This window comes from Nanorana parkeri, unplaced genomic scaffold (assembly GCF_000935625.1).
Source record: "Nanorana parkeri isolate BGI_ZX_2015 unplaced genomic scaffold, ASM93562v1 scaffold1988, whole genome shotgun sequence".
NCBI lineage: Eukaryota > Metazoa > Chordata > Amphibia > Anura > Dicroglossidae > Nanorana > Nanorana parkeri.
The window spans coordinates 42,372-65,334 of NW_017308256.1; the positions used below are offsets into that span (position 1 = coordinate 42,372).

Consider the following 22,963-nt stretch of genomic DNA (forward strand, 5'->3'; position numbering starts at 1 on the left):
TAAAAACTGTAATGTTGCCTCTTAAAGTTTTTAGGAAACCAATAAATATTCATCTTAAAAGAAAAAAGTATAAAAAAAATAATAACCCTGAATGTTAATTGCTAGTACTGTGATATGAATCTACCTTTACTCAGCGTTACCTACCTGCAGCTGGTTTGTAAAACATGGTCTTGCTTGTTAGCTTGGTATTTCACTTTGGTCTTCTGTCTGTCTGGGGCAAATCAGAGACCCGCAGGCTTATTTACAAAGGGTGAAGAGTTTGGAGAAGGCAGGAGAAGTGAACAATCTAGGCCAAAATACCTAGTTTGGAGGAATTCTCCAATTCAGCTCCTTTCCAGTCCAGCCTTCTCCAAACTCTTCACCCTTTAGTGAATAACCCTGCTAGACTTTTTGAGAGTACTGCACAGAAAATCATGATGAAGACTAGTACCTATTTCTTGTCCTTTATCACATATATTTTTGCCAACAATGTCTCCTGATTCAAAATAATGAATGACTACAACAGAAACTTGAATTCTACGATATGTCAAATGTCTTTGTGCAACCTCTCCACCTTCTGTCCAAGTTTGTCCAAAATATATTTTCTGGAATTTCTATTAGGTTTTAAGATAATTATATAACATTTTGGAAAAAACAAACATCCCAGTAATCCAGCACTGGAAGTCAGTATGGCAAATATCTCCACAGCCACCATGTATTTTCCTCTGGTACTCAGATAGGCCGGGATCATGGCAATCCAGACACTGCAGAACACCAGCATGCTGAAGGTGATGTACTTGGCCTCATTAAAACTGTCCGGTAATGTCCTCACCATAAAAGCCAGAACAAAACTCACAGCTGCCAGAAGCCCCATATAACCCAACACAGAGTAGAACCCGATAACTGACCCTTCATTACACTGAATGATGATCTTCCCAGGATAGGAGTGCATGTCATACTCTTGGTAGGGAGGAGACACTGACAGCCAAATAACACAGATCAGAACTTGGACAGAAGAACAGATTATGACAACAGAATGAGAAATCTTCTCGCCCACCCACTTCCTCCAATAACTGCCAGGTTTGGAGGCTTTGAAGGCAATGCAGACAGTTATAGTCTTGGCCAAAACACAAGAGACAGCAATGGAGAAGAAGATCCCAAATGACATTTGTCTGAGCATGCAGGTTATATGGACAGGATGACCAAGGAACAAGAAGACACAGAGGAAGCTCAGCAAGATGGAGGTCAGGAGAATGAAGCTCACAGTCCGGTTATTTGCTTTCACTACTGGAGTGTTTCGGAATAATATAAACAATGTCAGTATAGAGCCAGTTACAGCAGAACATAAAAGAGAGATAAGGTAAATAGCTTGAGTCAGTATGTCACTGTGGTAGGACAGATATTCATGTGTTTTGAGCATACAGCTTGTTTTTCTCTCATCTGGCCAGTGGTCATTAGGGCATTTGTGACATATTTCACTGTCTGCAGAATAAAAACACATGTGAAATTTTCACAATGATAAATTTGATGTAAAATATCAATAGGCATCTGTTCTTCAATAAGCACATGACAGTGTTAATTACCTGTTACATTGGAAATTTGCCCACCAGAACATGGCACACAGCAATAGCAGCAGGCATGGATTCCTACACTGGGAGCTTTCCTGGATCCTGGAGGGCATGGATTACTGCAACGAGCTTGGGGAATCTGAAAGAAAAATTATTAAACATGATATGTTTATATCTATAAAAAATAAATCAAGGCAACTGGACTTGCTGTATTTTTTCTTTAAGACATTTCACTGCTCATCTGAGTAGCTTTATCAATTCTGTATACCTTTTACAAAAATTCTCTGGGAATAAACACAGCGGATGTTTCTCCAATCAACATCATCTGTTTATCATAAACAGCATGAGGTCAGAGACCTCATGAAGGTATGGTGTTGATTGCATTTGCATGATCGGGGCTACTAGGTGTTATTAATCTTCCTAAAGAAAGGTGTTAAAACAGCATTGTATGTAGCAAACAATAGAGGTCTACTGTGTATTTCTCATGTCATGTTTAAATGCTATCATAGTTTTCTTTCTTTTTATTTGCTTTACACTGTCAAATCATTTAATATTCACAATCCACTTTCATCATACTTTGCATTTCATTTCATTTTAAACTCTTCAGTTAAATTAAATTTTAATAAATTGTTACTTGTTTCAAAACATTTTATTTTCCCCTGTGCTCTCCTGTGGCCACGTGTGGCTTGTGACCAATTTTTTTATTATCAAACGACAGGTCATTTTTACATCTGTAATTTGGTTTTAAATACAACAAATATTTTTTTTTTTGAAAGTTTTTTGGAAAGCTTACTTTGCCGTGTTTCCATTTGAATTTCTCAGAATAATCTTCTGGCTTGCTTGATGTTGGTAAACTCTTATTGGATGTTAAATATTGTACCTTGAAATTGAGCTCACCCAGCGTTGTATCAGTATAGATCATGTTTCCTACAAAAATTGTAGAGGGTATTTCTCCTCTTTCATTAAAGGAGATCATCTCTCCAGTGAAACTGGTGTACTCAACTGTCCGGATGTATCTGCGCAGCTTTCAAATAAAATGTTTTTTTATTACAACATTTTGTTCACAAAATCACCATCTCACAGTTGTCATGGTCACTACCAGCATTCATTTTTTTATCCAAAATAATATGAATTTACAATTTTGTTGTCAATCTATTATTTGTATTATATCATTGTTTGATTTTTGTTAAGGTCTATTAGTTTATAGTGGTTTAGAGCCATGTCATTTTGTTCATTATTGATATTCATATGATTTTTGTTAAATCTGGACATTCGGATGCATCCAAATTTGAACGTGTCCAAATGCAAATTAATCTGAATGTCCATTTAATGAAATTCTGATTCATCCAAATTGTGTTTCAAATGAAACTAAATCGGACATGGAACTGTTCTCTGGCCAATCAGATTTTGTTGGGCTGTTGTTGGTTGCATTGCAGGTAAGGTCATGTGACTTAATTCCAAAATGAAAATTTGGATCGTTCTGAAACAAAACTTCAGATGGATCCGGAATATGAATAACGAACCAAATCAAATATCAGATCCAAAATAAAAAAAACAGAGAAATACAAAAATCTGAATTGATGCATGTATCCAGAGATTGCAACTCAATTGATAATAATAAAGCGCTCTGCGCCAAAATGTTAATACTACACTTAAAGCCAGTAAACCAATAAATATATCAATACATCTCACTTCATTCATCCACCATGAATGAAGAAACACAATTAATAACAATAAAGTGCTCTAACAGACTACCAATCAAAGTGGTTTAAACAAAGTACTCCAACAACTTTCCACTTAATAGTGATAGCAATAAAGTGCTTCAGCAATTCCATAGAATCATTCACTGAAGTGATCCAGACCTCAAAGTGTTAATGTCCACACAAAGGTGCTCCACAATCCAAATAGGAGTGCATTCAGTGACTTCCGTGTCCAATTCAGCAAGTTTCCACCTCACTCACCAGAACTGTTGGACCATCTAGTAAAAATGGTCAGATAGCATTCCTTAATTATCAGCATGTGAGTGTTTTTAACTGATTTGTATTCTCTCTGAGCCATGCTTAGAGTATTTGAGGAGTGTGAAAGAAATATACTATATTATACGAGAGGAGCATTGGGGTCCTTATCCTTACAGCAGAAGGGAGAACACTACTATCCACCTCTACACCCTGAAGGGGAGATAATTAAGGAAAGCTAGCTGACCCTATTTACTAGTTGGTCCAACAGTTCTGGTGAGTGAGGTGGAAACTTGCAGAATTGGACACGGAAGTCACTGAATACACTCCTATTTGGATATTGGTTTATTTATTTTTGTGCAGTACACTGGGATATTATGTATTGTTTTTCACCATTAATTAAATGGTAAAAATACATTCAGGTACATAAAAAAGACACATTGTTGTTCATAGTTAGTGTATCACTCAGCTGTAGATCCTCCAATTATCTCTAAATTGGTGCTGACACTGCACTTCCTTCTGGAGGGGGGCTACTTTTGTTCCCCATGGTCCCTGTGTGTGTTTTAAAGTAGCCACAGTTCCATGCTCGCTCCCGTGATAGACTACAATCTCTATACAAACTAGTAAATGAAACATGAGATTGTAGTCCATCACAGGAGTAAGCGTGGAACAGTGGCTACTTTACAACCCACACGGGGACCATGTGGAATAAAAGTAGCCCCCTTCCAGAAGGAAGGACAGTGTCAGCACCAATTCAGACATACAGTATATATAAAAATGAACTGTGCCAATAAGCAAGCTAACAGCTACAAGGCACTGGAATGAACACCTACTGTGAGCGTGTATACATAAAAAATTAATAACATAGGGGTCTATTCACGAAGCTGCCAAAGGATCTGGCCGTAGCTTCGGCCGATCCTTCGGCTAGCTTCGGCTCCAGGACCCCTTCGGTTCAGTAGAACCGAAGGGGTGCTGTACGGGCTATTCACAATAGCCCGTACAGCTCCCGATCATGGCCGAGCCGGACGCATATGCATCGGCTCGGCTAAGCCGTGCTGAAAGCCGAAGCTGGCCGAGCGGCCGGCCAATGGCCGGCCGCTCGGCCTGCTTCTGACAGCTGGGCGGAGCCAGCCGTGATCTTACGGCTGGCTACGGCCACTTGCAGTGAGATCAGCGTCCCTGGTTACCTGCTAAACAGGGACACTGATCTCCAAACAGCAAACTCTCCCTGGTGCCTGGGAGTCTCCTGCTCCCGGCCACCAAGGAGAGAAACACTGCTGTGTCCTTTTTTCACCCCCCCCAACTGGGGGGGTGTCCACCATGGGAGTACGTCTGGTGAGACACCTCTGGTGACCTGCCACTCTACTATCCCATTCTCTGGTTTCTTTCTGAATCCTCTGTATTCCTGCTGTGCAGGAATCTGATCTTTCCAGTCTTCGTCTTCCCTCATTCTACCTTTCTGTGTTCCCCATCTATTTCATGTTGTCTCTCTTCTTTTCTCTCCCATGTAAGGAGCTATAGTTTCCTACTGACCATATTGCCTATTGACACCAATACAACCACATTTTTGCTATACCTGGAGGTATGGCCAGCTTGTTTGACTTTCTCATTATAAGAAGGACATTTGTATTTCATTTCAAATACTTTGCTGAATTGGGTATTCCTCTCTTCTTTTTCTTACCCTTTTTTATTCAATGTTTTTTGTATTTTTATTGTTTTGTTGGGTTTTATTCTGAACATTTTGCTGCTTCTGTATGTACCTTTTTATGCTCAATAGTGGGAGAAAAAAAAAAGAAGAAAGGGCCAAAATAGCCTTATACGAAGACAAGATTTGTAATACAGTATCATAATTGATAAGATGCTTTACATCAAACTGGTACCCTTCATATGTAAACATAAAATACAAATATCATATGTATGCATATTAACCTCCCTGGCATTATGATTATTCAGGATTTTAGCATCCAAAAGCGGTACATTGTTTTTCATGGAATTTCTTTTTTTTTTTTTTAGCAAATAGTCTTTATTTGAATTTTATCAATAAGAAAAACAATAAGACATTTCAGTCTGCCCTCCATCGGGTGCAGACGGCACTTTGTAAAATACACCATAAAACAAGATATAACAAATCATAATATGATATCATTGAAGGTATCAATATACAACGTTACCGCAGTCAACAACGCATTTAAAAGAGATGCAAACCTAAGGTATAACATTGTTTTGTTTCCAAACAAACTAGAGAACAAGTAGGCATCACAATCACCTGGTAGCAACGTAGGTTCACCTGAACCTGTTGGATTCTTGATGAGTCTATATAAGTTCAGAGGGAATGAGATCGAGCATGGAGAATAGAAGTATATGAAACGAAATGAAATATAGGGGGACTAGGGCGGTCACATTAAGATAAAATAAATTGAAGTTAAAATGTAAATGTAAATTAAAATTAAAATTAAAATAGGTGGATGCTGAGATGGTGGGGAAGCACCCAAGCAGAACAGTAAGTACATTAAAGGACATCTAGGACCCCTAGAGATCCGTCCAATTTTGCAGTGTGATATCAGACCGTGTCTTTGAACAATATCATGACTTCTATCAGCTGAGTGGGTGATAGGGATGATGCAAGGAATGAGGTCCATGTATCAAAGAATTTTGCTGTGGACGGGCTGTTATACTGGGCATCAAGCTTGTCCAGTGGCATCAGTTTGGACAGTATGTCTGCTAGCTGTTTTAAAGAGGGGGTAGTCGGCGAGATCCAATTCGTCAGAATGGCTTTTTTTGCTGCGAGAATGCACAGATGCTCCCAACGTGACAATTTCTTGGTTATCGTTGATTGTGGAGGCCCGGTGGCATGAAAAAGGCACATAGCCGGGTCTCAGGGTCTGCTAGAGCCTGAATGGGTATTCATGTATGTTACCAGATGACCCCAGAATTGCTGTATAAGAGGGCATCTCCAAAACAGATGTTCTAGGTCTGGATATGGGCACTGGCACTTGGGACAGAAGGGCAACCAATCCGGGGGAGTGGACTTGTATTTCAGGTTAAAGGCATAATAAGCTCTGTGTATGACTTTAAACTGGAGTTCTCTCCATGATTTACTAATGATGGCTTTCCGTACTGCATGCCAGCCGGAAAGCAGCATGTCATTCGCATCCTCTGGCGATATTTGGAGGAATGTGGCCCATTTAATCACTTGTTTGTGGTAGGTAGTAGGAGCTTTTGCATAGACCGCGATGCGAATGGTGTTAACTCAGTGATGTGCAAACTTGGTACTCTATTTACTGTGGTACGGATCAGGCACTGCCCCCAGAATTCCCATTTACTGGACCATTTTTTAAAATTATTTTATTATAATTTTTTATAATTATTTATTATATTATAATTTCTTATGATTGTGAAAAAGTGTCAGGCAGGGCACAGGACAAAGCTCTAGGGACTAAATTGAAGTGAAATAATTTGATACATAACTGTAATCATAGCAGATTACATTGTATTGTGTGTATTCTGTATATATTGCATGTTTTCCCTTTTGAATCTCCCGCCGGCTGTGACGCCCGAAAGCGAAACTAAAAGTCAGACGCCGGCATCTGACTTTTAGTTTTGTTTTCTGGCCGCGTACAGCAGAGAATGCCGCGGGCTTGCAGGGACACGGTAAATGTCACTTTTCTGTGCATTCCTGATTCTGGCTCGGCGTTACCGCTCCTGGTATTGAAAATTAACCCCAAGCCAGACTCGGGAATACCCCCAGGGAGGTTAAATGCAGCACTTGTCCCTTTCTCTGCTCCTAATTGGAATGTATTATAATTATAACATTTAGAGGAATATATATATATGGAAATATACATACTTTTTGCCTTAATCCATACTTTCCAAATGTATCTTTACTTAATTTTATATTGTTTAAAGCATGAGCCAGCACATATACTGCAGTGTAAGTGAAATACAATTTTGAGTTAAAATTGCTATTGAACTGGTATGAGATTGATTCTGTCCCAGTGCAAGTGACATTAGGGAGAACATATATTGATCTAAATCTCTTATTTTTAAATGGATTAGAAGAAAGACAATTAAACTTCCAGAGCCAAAGATCTTCTAGTAAGGGATCAGCAGGGCGTTTCCTCGGAACCGAGTTATGTATGTAAAAATGTAATCTAGGAATGTAGCGGTTAGGATAAATAGGTAAAAAGCTGCAGTTAAATGTTTCCATTAGACTCATGTATGGATATAAAAAGACATTCCATGAGTCATTCAGTATGAATGTGATATTTTGTAAAAGAGATTTTGACTCCTTAAAAAAGGCAGCATATTCAAATCGAAAATGACCACATACTATGACAACATTGGTAGTTGACTTCTCAATGTTCACCGTTTTATGTCTGTTAATGTCTACATAATTAGTCAGGTAAATGACAAATTCTATACAGATCCCATGTCTAATCATCTCTTTTCTCAGATCCCGCAGCTCTGTCTCTCCTGTGCCATCATTTGATACAATGATTCCAACCAAATTCCAACCAAAAACCTTTAGGATCCTTAGAACCATCTCATACCAAAACCGGTTACTTTGAATAGTGCGGTAAAAGTTTGGAAACTTTTCTCTGTCACTCAGGAAAAGGTCAGCAACTTGATGGCTTATCTGTAGAAACACAATATAAGAAGCTGATATGATTGTTTATTGGGAGCCATTCTATCCGATCTTTGAAGAGAAGGTTGATGTCATCATAGTTTCTCAAAATGTGGGGCACAAGGATTTTGGGAACCTATAAAGGGAATGTTATTGCACACTAAGATCCTCTTTTTTTCAAACTCTAAGCAACAACATCCAAAACAAAAAAAATATAGGAACTGCTTAGTTTTTGGCTGATCTGAAGATGCATAACATGTGAGGCTTTAAAGAGAATGTGAATGACCTCAGGGTTTCCTAAAGTGTGTGGTACAAGGATTTTACAGGACTATAGGGATAATACTTTTGCTTTTAAACCTAATCAATAGTTCAGATCTATGCAAACTTTAAGTAAGGCGTTTGATAAAAAAATTGTAACCAGTGACCATGTAACTCTTTTATATATGTATGCTAAACAAAAAATGTCATTCCACCAATCATCTACCCATCTGGAAATCCCACCCACTTCTTAGTGGATTGGGTGACTGAGTTTCCTTAGCTATATTGGATGTTGGGGACTTGTAGAGCACAGAGTAGTACATCCTATGTACAAATAAGTAACTCTGCATACCCTGAAGCTAAAAAAAACAGCAATTTTCAGACCTAGCCAAAAAAAAACAATACAAAGACATTTCAAGGGTTAATAAAAAATGATACAGAAGGCGGGAGATCACACTGGCAAACTGACTAATGTCTGTGGTTGCACCATTATAGTTTATTCATCTGAGCTCTGAAGGTTTGAGGGTTGGTCATATAGTTCAACCAATGATGCAAGAATGCAGTCTAACTGACCTAATACTGATCACTCCCTGCAATGTTCTACTATGGGGTCTATTCACGAAGTTGCCGAAGGATCTAGCCGTAGCTTCGGCTAATCCTTCGGCTAGACGATTGACAGCAGCAGAGGGCGGGTAAATTAGCTAGTTTGCTATTGCAAATTGAAATAGCCAATAGGAATCTAGCAATGCATTTGTATGGCCAAAATGCATTTTATTTTTTCTATTCTGACACGGCCCCGTGTCAGAATAAAGAAAAAGAAAGAAAAAGCAGTGTTTCTCTCCTTGATGGCCGGGAGACTGCCGGAGCGCACGGGAGAGTTTTTTTTCTTTTTTTTTACAGCAGCAGAACCGCTGGCCAATAGAAAACAGTTGGGCGGAGCTAGCTGTCACTGCTAGCACCACATAATCGTTTTCTATTTATTTTTTTCTACTTTTCAAACTATTTTTCTGTTCTGCTCGGTACCACAGAGGGATCGAGCAGAACAGCTGAGCCGAATGCCGCTCAGCGGCATTCGGCTATTCACTCACTGCTGTTCGGCATCTATAAGAATAGGCGGAACTGCAGCGAGTAGCCTGCCGGAGGTTCGGCTTAGCTGATCCAGATGTTGGATCGGCCGAGTCAAACTCCTTCTGCACTTCGGGTCGGCCAAACATGCTGAGCATGTTTGGCCGACCCGAAGCCACCCGATATACGGCTGAAATCAGCTGTACCAGCCTGAAGTGAATAGCCAAACAGCCTTCGGCTCACTTCGGTTTAGGTCGGTCATCCACTCGGCTGCCTACGGCAGCTTAGTGAATAGACCCCTATATCTACGGTGTCATAAGGCCTCCTACTACATAGAAAGGACCACCTAAACTATCATTGAGCCTAACAATAAGGTCAATTTACAAACAAAGAAATGGCCCTGAAAAACTCCATGAACATTTGTTCTGTGCGAATGAAACCAAAAATGAATGCTCTTAGTATATTTTCTTTCCAGTTTGAATATACTATACATAAAATACCACATCATGGCCTCTAGATGGAGCTAAGGAGCATATGCTCCTCAGCTGCCTCAAGTGTCATTTTACACAGGAGCAGCTACATTTTGGCAGACACTCCTTCTGTGTAATACAAAGCAATTTCTGGCTGTTTGTTTGACAGCCAGAAATTGAAGCTCTAGTACAAGACAACCCAATTAACCTCCTTTGCGGTATTCCCGAGTATAGCTCGGGGTTACTTCTCCATACCCTGAGCTACACTCGGGAATATCGCATAGTATTCACTTACCTTGTCCCTCAAACCACGCGGTGTCCTCCGGCCGGCGCCGGCATCCATCATCCGGGTTCCGTCCCTTGTGAGCATATGCGTCGCACTGGGGCGGAACCCGGCGGGAGATTAAAAAAATAACCTGGAGAAAACAACAACAAAAAATTGCGAAAAAAATCCGGAAAAAAATTGAGCCAAAAAAAAAGACGAAACAGAAAAGAATCATACTGCCAGGGAGGTTAAGCTATCCCCTACAGCACTGATGGGGAACGATAATTGTGGCTAGACACCTGGACTTCCACCTTCCTTTAAGCTCCTGCCTAGGTTTTCTTGCAGATGATCTGGATCTTATACATTCATGGCCCAAAATATTGGCACCCCTGCATTTCTGTCAGATAATGTACCACTTTGCACACAAAATTGTTGCAATTACAAATGTTTCCGTATTCTCATGTTTATTTCTTTTATTTGTATTGGTATGACTCAAAAAAAGTGAAGAAAAAAAATCCAAATCTGACACATTCCACACAAAGCTCTAAAAATTGACCGGATAAAGTTATTGGCACCTTCTCCAAATTGCAAGAAATAATTGTATTCCAGGTTTTTGTGGAAAAGCATGGACAATCTCAAGGTTACAAGTCCATCTCCAGAGATCTTAATGTTCCTGTGTCCACTGTGCACAACATTGTCAAGAATTTTACAGCCCATGGCACTGGAGCTAATCTCCCTGGAGAACAACTGATCAAAGATTGCAACAAAGGATTGTTCAAATGGTGGATAAAGAACCTCCATCAACTTACAGACAAATTCAAGCTGACCTTCAGGCACAGAGTACAACTCTGTCAGCTCGCACTATACGTCACCATCTGAATGAAAAGGTACGCTATGGTAGGAGACCCAGGAGGAACCCACTGCTGACACAGAAACATAAAAAAACCAAAACTCACTTGAGCAAGCCAAAATCCTTTTGGGAGAATGGGCTGTGGACAGACAAAACAAAATGGCAGTTTTTTGGTGCAGCCCATCATTCTACTGTTTCCAGAAAAATAAATGAGGCGTTTAAAGAAACAAATACAGTCCCTACAGTCAAACATGGTGGAGGTTCACTGATGTTTTTTGGTTGCTTTTCTGTTTCAGGCACTGGATGTCTTGACTGCATGCATGGCATTATGAAATCTGAAGACTACCAAATAATTCGGGGGTGCAATGCAGGACCCAGTGTCAGAAAGTTGGGTCTCCGTCAGAGGTCATGGATCTTAAAGCAGGACAATGACCCAAAGCACACATAAAAAAAACACTCAGGGGTCTATTCACGAAGCTGCCAAAGGATCTGGCCGTAGCTTCGGCCGATCATTCGGCTAGCTTCGGCTCCAGGACCCCTTTGGTATGTCTTCTTTTTTTTTTCTTCTATTCTGACATCGATCGTGTCAGAATAAAGAAAAAAAGACACATCAGTGCTTCTCTTCTTGGCTGCCGGGAGCGGGGGGCTCCCAGAACGCCCGGGAGAGGTTTTTTTTCCGTTTTTTTTTTTACAGCAGCAGAGCCGCCGGACAATAGGAAACTATTGGACGGAGCTAGCTGTCACTGCTAGCTCTGCACAATCGTTTTCTATTAACTTTTTAAACTTTTTTCACTGTTTTTCTGTTCTGCTCGGTATCTCTGAGAGACCGAGCAGAACAGCCGAGCCGAATGCTGCTCGGCAGCATTCGGCTATTCACTCACTGCTGTTCGGGATCTTTGTGAATAGCCCGAACAGCAGTGAGAAGCCTGCCGGAGGTTCGGCTCAGCTGATCCAGATGTTGGATCGGCTGAGTCGAACACCTTCTGCACTTCGGGTCAGCCGAACATGCTGAGCATGTTCGGCCGACCCGAAGCCACACGAAGCAAGCCGATGTACGGCTAATTTCAGCCGATGTACGGCTGAAATCAGCCATACCAGCCTGAAGTGAATAGCCGAACAGTGTTCGGCTCACTTCATTTCAGATCGGTCATTCACTCGGCTGCCCTCGGCAGCTTCGTGAATAGACCCCTCAGAAATGGTTTCAGACAAAGCGCTGGAGAGTACTGGACTGGCCAGCAATTAGTCCAGATCTGAGTCCCATAGAACTCCTGTGGAGAGATCTCAAAACAGCAGCTGGGAAAAGGAACCATTCCAATCTGAGAGACCTGGAGCAGTTGGCGAAAGAAGAGTGGTCCAAAATTCCTGTAGAGAGGTGTAAGAAACTCATTGATAGTTACAGGAAGCAAATTATTTCAGTTATTTTTTCCATGGGCTGTGCTACCAAATATTAATTGAGGGTGCCAATAATTTTGTCCAGTCCATTTTTGGAGGTTTGCGTGGAATGTGTCAGGTTTGGCTTTTTTTCCCTCCACTTTTGTGTGTCATACCAATACAAACAAAATAAATAAACATGAGAATGTCTAAACATTTGTAATTGCAACAATTTTCTGTGCAAAGTGGTGCATTATCTGACAGACAGGGGTGCCAATATTTTTTCCCACTACTGTATGTCTGACATGTCCATACTACTCCAGATAAACAATGCTTGTGACATTTTCAGAAGAGATAATCTACCTGTGTGTAATGGTAAATATTCAAGAGCTCAGCCATGGCAAGTGTTGATGGGAAAGTAGAATCGCCCACAAAAGCACCGACCTCAGGACTGTCCACACAAGAGTAATTTGGTGTTGCCCTTTTATAACCAGCAAGTATCTGTATAATGGAATCTATTGATTTGATTTGGTACCCACACGTGTCAAACAAGTGATATCCCAGAGTAATATTGGGAAGAAGATGGGGATCCCTGTTAATTTCCTCAATTGCAAAGAGAAATGCCATCAGGAGTGCATATTCCCCTACATTTATTCTGTGAAGGATTTAAAAATATATAAAATTTAATAAATTAAATTTACATAAATATTGTGTCCACAACAAGCCTTATATTTGTCATATACTTATGGAGATAACATAAAAACTCCATCCAAAACAAAAGTATTCAGCCCATTAAACTTTAACATATCAAAAAATGATTTTACTGCAATGTTCTCATTTCATAGATTTCCCCCACTGTACTTAATTTCTGCTACTAGATGCCCTCAGCCTGATGGTCAGCATCATTCAACCCACTTCTTCTGAACATAGTCAGTCATGGACCTGGCCCATCCTGTTACAGGGCAGTAAAAGCAGATGAAACACAGTGATGAGCTTATCTTCCTCTCAATCAGCTTTCTTATCCTATTGACCTGTCTTGTCAGCACATGAACCTGTTGGCTTCTTGTGCTGCTTCGTCCTGTCCTGCTCTGAGCTCTGCTGTACAGGGACTGCAGGAGGCTAACAGGTCACCAGGCCAAATTCAGGTACACTGCTTACATTTTAAAATATATTTAGTTATGCATTTAATACAGAGCTGCATTAAGTTGTGTCAGTGGTGCCTTTGTGAAGTTCATCTACATTTGTTCTACTAATTACTTTTAGATAACAATAGCTAAACCTATTGGTTGAGCTTATATGGCAAAGTTATAGCATACAATCAGTTGTGTGTGGAAAGCATAAGAAAGAAGTATTTATTTACTTTTAGGCTTCAGCTAGTGGTCCTAATGCAGTGCAAATGTAAATGTAAAAAAAAAACCCAGAGTGTAATGAATGGTGTAAATAAAAAAAAGAACTTGACAATAAATATTGGTATTTCCTTTTTTATGTAATTTTTATTGTGTAATTTTTTTTGGACAATCAACAAAATAGCTTGAAATATTTAAAGAGACAGTAACAGAAGGATGTGTCCTTTTATTGTGGCTGTTTTGCTCTTTTTTTGGTGTATTTTGTTGTTTTTCAGACAATGCACATGCACCCATCACATGTCCTACTGAACATTAATTAGTAGGTATGCCTGTTATTTATTGTCATATGTCCAAGGACATTTTATTTAAAAAATACAAAAAGATGATATCCAGTATCAAATGTATGTCCTCTACAATATGGCAGCAGACATCATGTATGTTTTTATTTGCAAGGCCTTCAGAAATGTTTGCAACACCAAAACAAAACAGGGAAAGATTCTGAGCTCAAGGTGGCAGCAGTGGATGCTAGCTTTCCTGTTGTCCTCTTGCAGATGGGATAGGGCACACTAGAAATTGATGCCCTGACGAGAACATTTGAACAGCTCACCTGATGTCTGGCTTTTTTCCCAGATTACTAGGTGACCAAGATGGCATAGCAGTGAGAAGCATTTCCCAGTCAGGCTTTGAAATGTAGAAAGCACGGGGGAGTTGAGCAACACTATGGATAGAATGTTGTCACTGGTTCATGGCTGGCATTTTGCAATGCTGAGCGTGAACAGAGGTAAAACATGGGGCTATGTATTTATCAAGGTACATTGTTTATAGAGTAATTAAACTTCCACTTTAAAACAGTTACAATAAAAAGAATCAAATAAAAATCAAATAAAAAAATACATTAAAAAAAGTAAATAAAATGTAAAATCTGAATACATGCTATTTTGTTTGCTATAACAATGCATATAATCAACCCCCTTTTTAACCAATGCAATGTATTTAACAAAATACCATGTTTTACTTATGCTGATCTCCTGGAACCTGTATGCAACTACTTCTTATCTATATATATTCGAGTGATAGCTGCATGGCATTTTTTAGGCTGGGTTTCCTGATGAACACAACCGTGAACTGTTTATGTGCCATGTGCATTGAAACAAGCACTTTTACAGGGTTATTTACAAAAGTGTGAAGAGTTTGGAGAAAGTGAACGATCTAGGCCAAAATAGCTGATTTGAAAAACAAAATCTCCAATTCAGCTCACTTTCCAGTTCAGCTAATTTGCCCTAGATTGTTCACTTCTCCGGCCTTCTCCAAACTCATTCCTAGAACTAATAAAAAGTGTTTTTTTCATCTTAAAATATTTTTGCAAAGACCCTATTCATTTTGTTATGCTAATTATTATCATAATTAATGGTAAATCTCTCATTGAATCAATACATTCATAGAGGACATGTAAAAAAAATAATAGGTGTGAGAGAAGACTGCAATATTTTCAGTGCCACATGCTGCCCATCTGTACCTAGAGAGTTTTCCAATATACAGATATCAGAAAATTCAAGCACAGTTTAAACACACAAGCTAGGCAGATTGCAACATTTTTTGGTAATTGCCAGTCTCAAGCCCATGTAAATGGGAATCAATGAAGAAAGACCTAATGACCTACCTGTTAAAAAGAAAATCTCATCAAAAACATTCAAGAGAAAAGGCTATCGGGTGTACCAGAAATGATGCTCAGAACCACTAAGAATCAGACACATCTGAACAGATATCTCACACACATAATGGAGGACAGTCCCTGCTCTAAGGGTCATAGGGATAATTGACAGGGAGGTCCCACCACAAACAAGGGCTGGGGTTCCACTGCATACTGCCAGAGCAACAGAAGCTCTGGGGGCATGTGGCATCTCTAATCACAGAACTGGAAACCAAAGGTCTTTTTACAGAGGAATATTAGGGCTTTATTTTATTACTTTACCTTAAGTACCCCAATCATCTTCTCAAGCAAATGATGGCAGAAATGAATTACTTACGCTTCACAATAATACACAAACTCATATACTCCTTTTCTCAGTTGAGGTCTTCTTATATATCCGTGTACAGAAAAGAGCCCTCCGATGATGACTTCTCCTGTCTGGTAATACTCATATTCAAACACAGGCTTCACAGGATAGAGAGAACAGACAGGAATACGGCTATTATGTGTAGATGGAAAGTAATGATCTCCTTGTATGATAGACACAAACCCAGAGAGGACAATGGGGATAAGAAATCCATTCATCACAGAAGACAATCACCGGCAGCAGTGTGTCCTCCACACTGGTGAGGGATCATCCCCAGCACGTTATATACAATATCAGAGATTAATTTAGACTGAAAGAGAAATGTCTGAGGAAAACTCTTACAATAAAATAATTGTCAACATCCAAAATAAATTATTTATTTAAATGAATAATAATATCAGTCCTCAGGCTGCTGCAAGCTGAAGGCTTAACTAGTGATTGTCCTACAAATGTTCTCACAAATCTCTGTGATTGCAGCTGGGACCCGGCTCTGGTGCTCCACCACTGTCCTGAAATCATTAGTCTGTATTGTTTTAGAAAAACTGCCACTTTACAGGCAGGTTTAATGGGCCCCCCAGGCACAATATTTAAATGAATTTTTAATTTTTATTGTTACCCTTTAAGTCATGTTAAAATCACTGCTCCTTTAAAAATGTTTTTTATTTAATTGATTCCTGTCCCCTAGGGCAGTACCCGGATCCCCATACACTTTTTATGACCAATAAATTGCGCATAAGCCTTCTTAAAGGGACAATCAGTTTTGAAAGATCTACCCCCATTGATTTGCATTGAGTTCGAATTCGACCTTTTTGCATGTTCTAAAGTTCAAATTTGAACCGAACTCGGGCCTCTTCGGCCCATAACTAATGTCCATTAAGCTCATATAAGTGTGATTGTCAGGTGTCTAAAAATGTTTGGCCATAAAGTATAAATCAACTGGAAGGGGAGGCAATAGATTGTATGGACAAGTGTTGATATAGATTGCAGATGATCAATATTCAGGGAAATAGTTTAGACCACAGGAGGATACTTGCGATATGCCAAGCTAGAGTAGGAAATATACAAAACAATGTGAATTTGGGATATTACAGGATTAAACTTATAGAGAAAATTGACTTTTTTTCTCTAAACAAATAAATAAAGAGTCAAAATGCAAATGTATTACTTATTTGTATTTTCATGTTTTTTATTTAAACAAAACTACAATATAAAATAGTTTAGTCGGATGGCCAGATGGCTCAAATGTTTATTTCAGTGTACATCATTATAATTGTTTTTGTTTTATTAAATAGCTTTTAGTAGCGTGAGTGTTCCAGAAATCGTCTCTGGCTTTACAAAAAGAATGTACTGTACATTTTTGGGAAAAATATACAGCAGAGTCCTCCAGCACTGGAGGTCAGTATGGATAATATCTCTCCAGCAACCATGTATTTCCCACTGGTGCTGAGATAGGTCGGGATCATGGCAATCCAGACACTGCAGAAGACCAGCATGCCAAAGGTAATGTACTTGGCCTCATTTAAACTGTCCGGTAATATCCTCACCATGAAAGCCAGAAACAGCTGCTGGTAGCCCCATAGAACCCAATGCAGAGTAGAATCTGGCAACTGACCCTTCATTACACTAAATGATGATTGCCCTGGGCGAAGATATCATACTCACATGTATGTGCACAGGGTGTGCTGGGTGTGCCTGGGCACACTCCACTCCACACTCAGGGCTGCCAAAAGGGGGTACAGCCAGCCCTCCTATTTGAGGTCTGGGCCCCCTTGTGTCCACAGTGGGGCCTGGGCTCAGCTTGAAAGCAGGTAGTGGAGCTCAAGCTCCTCCTCTGCAACTGCCACATAGCTGCAAACTGTACCATATCAGCACATACCAATATTGCTGGCCCTGGCTGTGCTGGATGTGTGGATCTTTCTAAATCTAGATTTACAATACATTAGCGTGATTTTTGTGCAACATAAAAATTGCAGCTTCCAGCATTTTATTTTACAGGGTCTGTGATTTCAGAAAATATGTAATGTTTTGGGAGTTTTAAGTAATCTTCAGATTACATGAAGTGTAACACTGTAACGGCTCTCGGCGGCTCACCCGTGTGACGTCACGGACACGCTGCGGGGTTCCGCCCCCGGGCCGCTGATGTCACGCGGCTCCACCCCCTCCTCCTCTTAAACCGGAATCTTTCACTTGTCTGGTGTTCCAGCAATCGATGCGGACGCCAAACCTTCACTGGTATCCCAGCACAGTGGAGCCTCTCGACCCTACATCTCCTCACAGAGCCTTCGCATCCCCTCGCAGCTCGGGCAGATCCCTGGCAGTTTCCTGTAGCCTCTCCATCCACTCGAGGACTCTCTGATCTAAGGACAGGAACAACTCCCTCAAACAACTAACTGCAAGTACATTCAAATAAAGTCATTGATTTGTCCTTTATTTGGCAACACCTCACAACCCTAGGATTTCAGAAAATGTTCTGTACTTCTCAGCCTAAAACTAAAAGCTAACATTTTATTTTTTTTTCTCTAAAAAGCTAATAGTGGTCACCTGGCAGCATGTCAGTGTCACTAAAGGCTTCTGATGTTCCCAGAATAATCAGAAGGCTGAAACATTGTTTCAGAATAGAAGTAGGTAGCTTTCTATGCTGAAATATTAAGCAAAAAGCTGATACACATTGGGATTTCCTAATCTGTATTTCCGATCTGTATCAGCTATCAAACAGTGACAGCAAGTGCAGTAAATACCCCTTTGCTATCACTGTCCTGTAAATGATTAAAGGAGAACTAGGGGGTGACCTTTTTTGCCCATAGTTCTCCTCAGGGTCATGGAAGGAAATATACTATGTCTTCCCATCACCTAAAACCGAGCATATAGCGGGCTATTGCCCACGATATGCTGAGATTGCTGCAGCCGGGACAGATCCTGAAAATACTGTTGTGATTCTTCCTGCTGACTGATTGACAGCTTGTTCTACCTCTCTAGAGCCAGAGCCAGCTATATCCGCCCCCCTCCCACATCACTGTCATTCCAGTCAGTGCTGGAGGATCGTGGGTGAAGGGGAGAATCCCTGCAGGGAGTAGTGACTGAAAGTCAACACTCTCTGTAGGGATAGGATCAGGAAGTGAGCAGATAACCAATATGTTTTCACTCATTTACCGATCAATTGACACTTTCAATGTTTCACGTCGGCTATAACTATGGGAATTAGTGTAATTTACTCACCCCATAGTTCTTCGTTAACTCTTTCATTAATGGATACCTTAATACGGAGGCATCCATTAATAGACACTGACCACTTTGTGTATTGGCATGTGTCATTGGAGCTGACTTTGAGGAGAATATGACAACTACTCTTAAATCCTCATATGAAGGGGAAGTGGATGCCTTTACTGAAAACTTACATTTGTGTTTAGGTGGCATAACAATTTGATAATTAAACAGCTAAGATGTAAATGGCACATTGCTAGTTTGGAACAATATATTCAAGTAGGTATGATACCACAAGGACTCCATCTGAGCATTTGAAAAGTGAAAGGTAATATTAAGGAGGAATATTGTCATGATGGTGGAGGAACAAACTAAAAATTAGGTTACTGATAGGTTTATCAAAATATCAGAGATTATTTACAGTCCTTTTCTGAGGATGGTGGAGGATTAAATATGAGGTTGGAGTGGGGTGTGGTGAAGGAATAATATTTGAAAACAACTCTAATACCTAGTATTTAAAGAATACCACCCCATCATATCAGGTATAGGTTAATACTTGGATGCAAAATTACAACCTGTGGTAAATAAATGAAGGTCATATCTACAATACTCTAAGCAAGTCCTGGAGAGATTAAAACAGGTAGAGATTGAAGGTGAGTATAATCTGGTTGGAGATATTGTGGATCATGTACATAAGTCCATCCCACATGGGGTAGGATTGGAAGCATGCAGGAATTCATTGAAGTGGGTATACAATAATATGGAAAGTCATAATGGTTGTGTTCTCAGTATCATTCAGTTTGGCCTGATGAATAGGGATGAGCTCAGGTTCGTACCAAATCCTGGCTGAATAGGAGCTACATGGCCTTAGCATGGAGAGTGGAGGAGTGGGTTGTGCCACTGATGAGTTGGATCACAGGATGCTGGGAAGCAGTGAGAACACCTGGGATCTGCTTGACTGTGATAATTGTGGGCACTTTAGGTTTACTGTAATAACTATGGGTTGTATTATAATAATTGTGGGCACTGTTGAGTACCATAACAATTGTGGGCACTGCGTGGTGTACTGGGATAACTGTGGACATTGTAGCCATACTGTAATAATTGTGGTTGCTATTGCAATACTCTGATGACTGTGGGGACTGCTGCTCTACTGCAATAATTGTGGGCAATGTTGCTGTACTGTAATAATTGTGTGCACTGTTGGTGTACTGCAATATTTGTGGGGACTGCGGCATTGAGGTGATAATTGTGCACACTGTTTCTGTAATGTGAAAATTTTGGGCTCATGTTTTCCATGAGTGGAAATGCCCTCTGGTGCATATCCTGCTCAATGTATACACCCCTTGAACACATTTGTGGGCAAATATAGTTGTGTGAGATGTGAGCAGGTTGTTTGTTTTGAAGCCCAGATTCTGGATCTGAAGAAACAGCTGGCAACACTGCAGAGCATCAACATCATGGAGAAGAGTTTGGATCCCACCCTTCAGGTTCTGTTGGAGTCCAGTATAGAGAAAGCAGGTGGCATGGAGGTACATGATCCAGAGGTGGGTAGCTGAATTACAGTTAGAAGGCAGGGTAGAGGGAAATGTGCTAGAGAGGCTGGTCCTAAATTGATACACTCCACTAAAAATGCCCGGTTGCATGTTGTGGATATTAGTTCAGCGGTAACATTGCTGGAGCAGGATGCTTCCCCTGACTTCCATGGGAGTCACTGCACCAGTAAGGATGGGAGCAGAAAGCTTAGAAAGGAGAGACAGATACTGGTGGCTAGGGGACTCTATTATCAGAAGGATAGACAAGATAACCTGTCATCGGGAACGTAATCATTGAACATTCTGGTGTTTACCAGGTGCTCAAGTTTTTCACATTGTAGTGGCTGGACAGGTTATTGGGTGGGGCTGTGGAAAACCCGGCTGTCACAGTACACACTGGTACTAATGATAACATTAGAGGAAGATGGAGAGTCCTAATGAATAACTTAAAGGATTTAGGTGTGAAGATAAAGAAAAGGCCCTCCAAGGCAGTATTTTTTTTAAATAATCTCTGTGACATGAGCAATACCTAAGAATCAGCGGAAACTAAGGGAGCTGAACAAGTGGTTGTTTATCTGGTATAAGAAGGAGGGGGTTTGGTACCTGAAGAATTGGGCTTATTTTTAAATCACCTACCAGCTCTACAGGAGAGATGGGCTGCATATAAATGGGGAGGGAGCAGCTCTGTTAAGGAATACATGTTAGAAGACTAAGAGCTTTTAAATTAGACTATGGAGGGCATGGAAGGAAAACATATATACCATTTGTAGGGTCAATGGTCAAAAAGGGGCACTCAACATAGAGGAGGTGGATCAAAGGGTGACAATAGGCTATTCAATCCAGTCGATAGAGAGTTAATCTCGCCTATGCTGAATACAGTAGGTCTGGAGGAAAATAGTTGCATTTTAGAAATGTGCAGTAATAAACTACATAATACTAACACTACATTAAAGGGCATGTACACAAATGTTAGAAGTCTAACTAAGAATTTGCAGCAGCTTGACATTCTATTATTTGCGGAGCACTTTGACTGTGTGGAAGTAACATAAATCTGGCTGAACAGCTTACATGACTGGGCAGCTAATATGCAAGCATGCAACTTGTTTTGAAGAGATAGGGTCCAGAGAAAGGGGAGAGGTGAAGAACAATCTGAAAGTGGACATACGTGATGACCTCACTTATGAGAGTTGTGATGGTCCAGATACTTTGTGGCTAGAACTAGATAGGATTGAAGATAATTCTAAACTGATTGTGGGTGTGTGTTATACACCACCAACATGGAGGAAGATAAAGAGATTTAACTCATCTCACAGACTGAAATGGTTTTGATACAGGGAAACGTTATTATAACTGGGGACTTCAATTATCACGACATTGATTGGGCAAAAGGAACCGCTCACTCAACCAAGGCTTGCCATTTCTTGAACTTATTGTGGGACAGTTTCATGGAACAAATTATGGAAGTCCCAACTAGGATGACAGCAATATTAAATCTAATAATTCCAAACAACGCGGAGCTGGTTGCAGATATAGCAACTCGTGAAAACTGGAGTAACAGGGATCACAGAGTGCTTACATTTGCAGTAGGTTACAAAAATTTGAGGTATGTTGGTTTGAAGAGAACACTAAACTTCAAATAGGCCAATTTTGATAATCTGTGATCCTTCCTGCAGAAGACCAAATGGGACCAATTGTTTCTAATGTAGCGCTCACCCCCGAAGGAGCCACTGAATGATCGGGTCTTCCAATAGCCGGTCTAGGGATTATTAAAACACATGGCTGCCCCAAAAGCACTTACCACTTCCAGTGGTTACCGACAGATTGAAGTCCAGACAATAGCTCCAAGATGATTCTCTTTTATTTCTGAAACTCCAGGGAGAGAGGGAGAGGGTCAGGCACATCCAGGATGAAGGTAGACTCTTAGTACTTGAAATAGAGCAAAGTAACTCCTGCCAACACAGACTTGGACCTTTAAGCCGTACCGGCAATCTGTGTGGAGAACTTCTGGCAAGCAGTACTGTTAATGATCTTGTTCAGGTTCAAATCCAACATGAGTGGCTGACCACTGGGCCTCCAGGCTCAGGCCCCAGTGTCCAGGCTTAGGCCCCAGGCTTTGGGCTAACCTATTTTGTCTCTCAGCAGCAGGCATCCTGCCCCAGGAGGCCCTGGGGGAGGGAAGAGACTGTTACATTAGCCACACTGAGCATTTATCTCCTCTCCCAGCATGCATCACAGCTACTTTCCTACAGTGATTGGCTGGGAGACATAAATGCCCTTAGCAATCCTCATTGGCTGTTCTGCTCTGTGTGGTACCACACCCAGCAACAGGCAGACACAGCTTCAGACACAGACACAGCAAATGGAATCAAAGACACGGCATATAGAGGAACCTTCTCTCCTACTTGTAATACTGAGGATC

The 22,963-nt window shown here is 40.5% G+C and overlaps 1 protein-coding gene across 1 annotated transcript; it reads right to left on the bottom strand.

Moving 5' to 3' along the window:
- Window positions 1-526: 526 nt before the first annotated feature.
- On the bottom strand, window positions 527-4,952 carry LOC108800314 (vomeronasal type-2 receptor 26-like). Its single transcript, XM_018572289.1, has 2 exons — window positions 4,847-4,952; window positions 527-1,461 (listed from the first exon to the last, which is right to left on the bottom strand). The coding sequence occupies exons 1-2, from the start codon at window positions 4,950-4,952 to the stop codon at window positions 527-529; spliced, it is 1,041 nt and encodes a 346-aa protein (XP_018427791.1).
- Window positions 4,953-22,963: the final 18,011 nt, after the last annotated feature.

Excerpts from the sequence above, each read along its gene's own strand:
- LOC108800314 (XM_018572289.1), bottom strand. The coding sequence starts at position 4,952 with ATGAGGGAAGACGAAGACTGGAAAGATCAGATTCCTGCACAGCAGGAA. Across the intron at positions 1,462-4,846 it reads AGAGTGGCAGGTCACCAGAG|ACAGTGAAATATGTCACAAA; the intron begins GTGTCTCACCAG and ends TTTATTCTGCAG.